Source organism: Gavialis gangeticus, unplaced genomic scaffold (genome assembly GCF_001723915.1).
Source record: "Gavialis gangeticus isolate Ggan-Ray unplaced genomic scaffold, GavGan_comp1, whole genome shotgun sequence".
Classification (NCBI taxonomy): Eukaryota; Metazoa; Chordata; order Crocodylia; family Gavialidae; genus Gavialis; species Gavialis gangeticus.
In genome coordinates, this window is record NW_017729034.1 from 93,776,501 (window position 1) to 93,782,851 (window position 6,351).

The following is a 6,351-nucleotide window of genomic DNA, read 5'->3' on the forward strand; positions in this document are numbered from 1 at the left end:
ATGTAAAAGGGTATTGGATTACATTTTTGAGACATTTGTAGTTACAGACTTGTGCAGATAAATGAAGAATTAGAAGCTAGTTCTGTGAATCTTGAAAGCAATTTTATTTCATATGTAACAAAAGTACCCTGAGAATTAAAAATTAGCTACAATTACTGCCAAAGAAACATTTTTCACAACACAGCAAAATGTTTATAACAGCAAACCTTCTCATTTAGAGATTATAAGGTAAATTTAAAAGCCACAGCATTTATTTATTGCACTGAGCTTCTGGATTCTCTCATTTTTCAAAAGACTAAAATCTGGATTCAGCAGCTCTCAACATTGCAGTTAGTGCATGAGGGGGGAAGGGAGACAGTTAAGAAGAAAAAGTTTAAATCCATTTTGCTTTGCATGGGCATTAGGTACAGTGTATTTTTCATCTTCACGACAAACATCCAGATAATATGAAATTGTTCTTATCCTCTTACTAGCTCTTAACTTCTATAGGATTCAAATTGACATACTGTAAGTGCATATATTCTTAATAAGTACCCCATGTACTTCATACACATGTACAAAAACTTCATGAACTCCATACAGTCTTGCTGCTTATATGCCAAGTAGTAAAGTAAGATGAAAGGAAGGAACTTCTAATGCTAGAGTTAATCTATTTTAATGCCTAAGATTGGGTTTAATGAGCCATGGTATTATAGCTTTATAGTTGTGTCATTTCTTTGCACGCAAAATGAAAGTGTCAAACATTTGCAAATCTGCAATAGTCCATCATAAAACAAAATCCATTTTTTTTTAAACTTGTAGGCCTTTGCACACAGGGACAGGCCACCTGATCTAGGAAAAAATATAATCGTACCAAATCCAAAGAAGCTGGCTGTGTAAGAGGATTTAATCTTTCATCCTGCCTCCTAATCATTGCTCAGATACTTTCACATGGTTGTCCAGAAGCCCCCTGGCTCCTCCTTCCAAAATAGTCCCCTTTACTTCTCCCAGCAGTCCACCATTCTCTGCAATCCATGAAGTCATCTGAACCTTCCTTCCCTACATCTTCAAATGGTCCAGTCGATCTGGCAGCCTCTGGTGTCAGGCCATCACATGATACGTATCTCACCAGTTCTGGCATATGCTACCAAAGACCACGAAGTGTTTAAGTTCAGTAGCAGTCAGGTCTTTGCAAAGAGACCACTGGAAATACCCCTGTGAAAGGGTCCTTCATGGAAAAGGATGAGAAAGTGGGATGCAGAAGTTAAGAGAAAAATCTAGGGAGGTACAGATTGAGGAGATTTACAGGGCAGGTAGAGATGTACAAGATAATAATTAGAATATCAAAGTGAAGCCTCAATGAAGTTTGAAAAAGCTTTTTAAGAAAAGGGAACTCTTCTAAGAATTTCCACTTGCAATCTTTTTTTCTGTATTTCACATTTTCTAGAACAGAGTTTTCTTTTGGCATCTAGAGTTTTATCTGTAAAGATAAAAGGGAAGGGAAAAAAATGGAAATAATCTTGTCCGCCGTCGTGAAACAGTGAACACAAAGGTCAAAGGAAGCAGCTTGCTATAACGTATGACATTTACTGTCTATCAACAGGATCCATCATATAGCATGAGAAAATAATGCAATGTGAGTTTATAGCAAAACGTATCAATATCAAATCAACTGAGTGATGCAAGCCTCAGGTTGATGCCACAGTAATTTACAGTTAAAAACCCCCACCATAAAAAACAAAAACAGTGCCAGTATCTCAAAATACATTACCATTTAATTTCTGTGTAAGACTGAGGAATTTTGGTTCTCATCTTCAGTGATAACACAAATACCCATTAAACTCTACAAAGCAAATGTAGGAACAGTTCTGCCCTAAGCAACCCAGCAAAATGTCTGTTTCTGCCAGTCTTTGATAACCCACACAGATAGCGAACATTTGACTGCACCAAGAACTGCCTGGACAGTAAAACCAGGCATAAAGATCTCCAAATCCTGCATTGCAAACGTCCTTGGATTTAAAACAGCTTCAGTTAAAAACAGACATTGTACTGAAAAAAACACAAGGGCAAAAGATCAACACATCTGGTGTGAGGTGAGGTCTGGGGTGCAGAAGAAGGTTCCTTCCCAGTCAGTCATCCTTCACCGAGAGAAGTGCATTCTCTATACAGGAACTGTCAGACACAGCGGGGTATAGATCTTCACTGTTTCATCCCAAGCACAGTCTGCCACCTACAAAGCAAAGATCAAGCAGTTTACTCTCAAGAAGAACAGTTTTAACAAATCTAGAAGAATTACAGAGATATAATGTAAAGCAGGGGTGTCAAACATACAGCCTAGAGCCTCTCTATCTGGCCTGTCACAGTACCAGCAGGTCCTTGAAAGCTTGGGGTCATAGGCTGCTGCAGAACGGGGCCATTTGGTCCTGCTGGTCATTGCCATTAGCAGCAAGCTTGGCTTTCCTCTGCAACTGCCCCAAACTCTCGTCGAGCCTCTGGCCCCCAGCTGCTGCTGGATCCTTCCTCCTACTTCTGGACCCCCATCCCCAGACCACTGCTACCTCCAGATGTGCCATCACTGAAACCCTCTTCATCTCTGGAATGCCACCACTGCAGTTTGTCCCAATTCCCTGGGCTAGATCTGGCCCACAAGAAGCCCTGTGGTCCACATCTGGCCTGGGGCTCAAGGTGAGTCTGACATCCCTGACTTAAAGGAAAATCACACCTGGTATTTAGGTTCATCTTGACAGCCCAGTTTATAATTTTTCAGGAACAAAACCATCATAAATTTCAGCAATTCTGGTGTTAGTTATCTTGGGTGAAATGCACAGGAGTTATAAGATCTTATTTTTCTTACTCGTTATATAATGTCCACAGTGAGAGGAAAAACTCTCATGTGCTTATTTCAAACAGGCTGACCCAAAAGGGTGATTTCTCACAAGGAAGTGGCATATTCTATCTAAAGGAATCATTTGGCTCCCATTCCAGTATAACCTCATAAATCCAGCATCCTTGGGACCTAGTACCTGCCAGAAATGTGAACGTTCCAGATTTTTTAAACAGCGTGTGGCCACAGCTCGGGGACCGGCCGCTGCTGCTCTCTGCCTCCCCCCACCATCCCCCTCCCAGACGTGGAGGGGGAAGCTTGCATGTGGCGGCCGCTGCCACCATCCACCACCCCGTGTCGTCGCTCTGCATGCGGCCACTGCTGTGGGACCAGCTGCTGCTACTCCCCGATGTGGTGTATTTTTAAAAAGTGCTGGATTTTTGAGAATTCTGGAATTTTGAAAACCGGATTTATGAGGTTATACTGTACTATGATATCTACCGATATCTATACTAAACTTACTGGCAAGGAAGTACTATTATGTCTATTTTTCAGATGGAGAATTCACACACAGTAAAACTAAAGTGACTTGTTCTTGATCACAAAGGAAGCCTGTGGCACAACAGAAAGTTGCAGTCCTGTTTCTTATAGGCCAAGCTAGAACCCTAACCATTAATGTCCTTCCTTACAAAGAAAGTTGGCAGCACAGCCCTGGCTACTACTGAACTCAAATGCTGCGTGCTTCTGAGTAATGTCTCCCAGAGATAGTAGATCTGCACCAAGCAATGATCAGGCTTCATTAGCTGCTGCCACCTGGACTGACCTTAAAAACAAAGCAGCAGAATCTCTAGGTTACTCGGAATTTTTTCTAGCCCACAGACCCCAAAATACTCATTTGGTGCAGATTTTCCCACAACAGAACAATTCTACAGCACTAGATCACAATCAATACAAGCACAGTCAGACAAATGATAAATTTTAATAACCAGACCACAATATGCTTTAGATTTGTAATACAGTTAAGATTTTCTAACAAGGGCAAAGAATTAACCTATGCTGACAACTGCATAAACAGAATGATGTATAGTTTGTAACTAATAATCTAGTTACAAAGTAGTGGTGGGGGGAAAGACTGAATCAAAAGGAAAAGAGATCTGAGAGAAAAAGCTGATAAAAAAAAATCAGTGCGAATATATCATGGGAAAACTATCTTGAAGGTAGGGATCTCAATGAGAGTAGCAACAGACCCTACAAAAGAAGTATAATTTTGCTACAAAGGTAATTTCTGATCTAATCTAAAACTAGAATGAGCAGCTGCACACTAAACATCTGGAAAACTAACTTCATTATCTGATACAAACTTTAGTTATCTCATTCCACGTTTACTGCATTGTACTACTGTTCATTTGAGTTGTTTTCTTAGTTAGTTGAATCTGCTTGCTTAGTTATTTGAAGTGCTTATCATCTTCATCTAAACAGAACAGCACAAAAAATCTCCTGACATTATGTTACTCTGCTCAATAACATAACAGAGCTTTGTGAGAAATAATATTTTGCTGCATTGCAGTTCCTCCAAAATTTTATTTTAAAAAAACCTGAGTTTGCCTTTAAAAGGTACATTGCAACTGGCAACTAAATGCCCTAGGTATTTTTATTCTTACCATGGGTGTTGGTATCCTATAAGCCAAGCGCTCTAATTTTAAAAGGAAATACAACAAGAAATAACTTCTACAAAATCCCATGGAAATTCCCACCTATGGTCAATTTAATTAACATCACAGATCAGTCTGAACAAATATAGTTACAGAATAAATTAATCTAGTAAAGGTAACAAATACAACCCATATAAAAGGGAGTTCAACTAGAAGCAATTGTGATAGTTTAGCCTAATTAATTGATTTTCTAGTGGTTTATAAAAAACATAAACATTAAAGAAAAGGAAAATAAACCTGGAGCAAATAATCATCGTGGGTTGTCTCTTCCTGTGCAGTAGGAAGTTTATATGAAAGGCTAATGGAAAGGATGATGAACAAATTCATACAGCAAGTAGCAACAAGTAAACACAGTTAAACATGACGCAATTGCAAAGAACAGCATCAGAAATAAGGTGGCATTGTGCCAGACTAAAATTGGGTTTGGCCAACAGAAAGAAGAAAGGAGCCCACTGGTTACAAATTTACATCACATACTTGAACTACAATACAGCACCACCAAAGGGAGCCCTGGTGTAGTTAGAGTATAAACTGCCACAGCTGATTCACTTCATTGGGCAAAATGCACAGCAAGGACCCTATGCAAGATAACAGGTGACATGTTCCCTTTGCTCCTATGTCCCTTGCTCCCCATGCCCTCTTGTTGTCCTAAGTGGGGCAGCACAGAGGCACAGGATGGCACAAGACCCACAGAATCCCCCACGTCCTGTGCCTCCACAACAAGTTCTGCATGGCCCTGTGCCTCTACACTGGGACCAGCACCAGGACCCATGCTGACACGTGCTTCAGATGGAGACATGGGTTGGCCTCATTCCCAGCTACCCGGGGAATCCATTTGCTTTGCCTTTGAGTTACTATAATTTTTTTTATGGCGGCACAAAGGGGATGAAAGGTGATATTTGTTTCTACCTTTAGTGATGAAACAAGCAGCATTAACTTATGGCCAGGCCGTGACATAAAGAGGACCAACAGACAAACTTATCTAGTGGGAAAGTCTGTCCCTCCTTCACATAACCCAACAGGCTCCAGTTTTGTTCTTACTTACATATGCCAGCAACAATTGTTGGGTTTTGGCTTCTCAACCAGATTTTCAGGTTTTGTGCTTTGATTTCCACAAAAATAAAAGCAGAAAGCAGGTCATACTACAACATTTTTCACTTTGATTTGGGTTTTTTTTTCTGTGATATGTGGTGCATTATAGTATTTTTTCCAACAGAGGGACACTTAGGATATTGAATGCATCCCAAATATTCTGAAGATGCTCTGCAGTGTTTACTCTCACCTAAGACAAGGGAAGAAATAGGCATCTGCCCTAATAACACATTTTATGGTTCATTTCTTACATCAACATAGTACACAGGACTCCCAGTAGTTGGGTACTGGGATTCCACTGCACTAGATGCTGGACATAGACAGGGTACAAAGACAGTCACACCTCCACAGAGCTTGCTGTCTTGATTAACAAAAAGGTATAACAAGTGGATGAAACAAATGGGTGGATGGCAAGAAGGGGGAGAGTGCAATGTTTTCACACAGACTTTGGGCACATTCTATCCATTAGTAGCTGGAACATCTGGCAGCTTCTCTTCAGTGAAGTTATCAAACTCGGCGCTAAATTCTACCCTCTGGCAGGTAAAAAAAATGGCTTCAGTGTATGTAGGTGTATACTATACCTCAGTCTCCAGAATTGTTTTCAGCATTCGAATGGGAGACAGTGGGTACAGAGTGGATCACTTGTACTTGAGATGCACACATTTAAAATGTGAGAAGAACCATACTACAATGATGACTGCTGTATGAATTACACACACACACACACACACACACACACACACA

At 40.4% G+C, this 6,351-nt stretch overlaps 1 protein-coding gene across 1 annotated transcript in view; it reads right to left on the reverse strand.

Moving 5' to 3' along the window:
• Positions 1-80: 80 nt before the first annotated feature.
• Positions 81-6,351, reverse strand: part of PEX7 (peroxisomal biogenesis factor 7) — an 82,863-nt gene continuing 76,592 nt past the window's right edge. Inside the window, exon 10 of the mRNA XM_019527452.1 lies at positions 81-2,209. Within this exon, the coding sequence (XP_019382997.1) occupies positions 2,141-2,209 (69 nt within the window). The 3' untranslated portion in view covers positions 81-2,140. The remainder of the gene's footprint in view (positions 2,210-6,351) is intronic.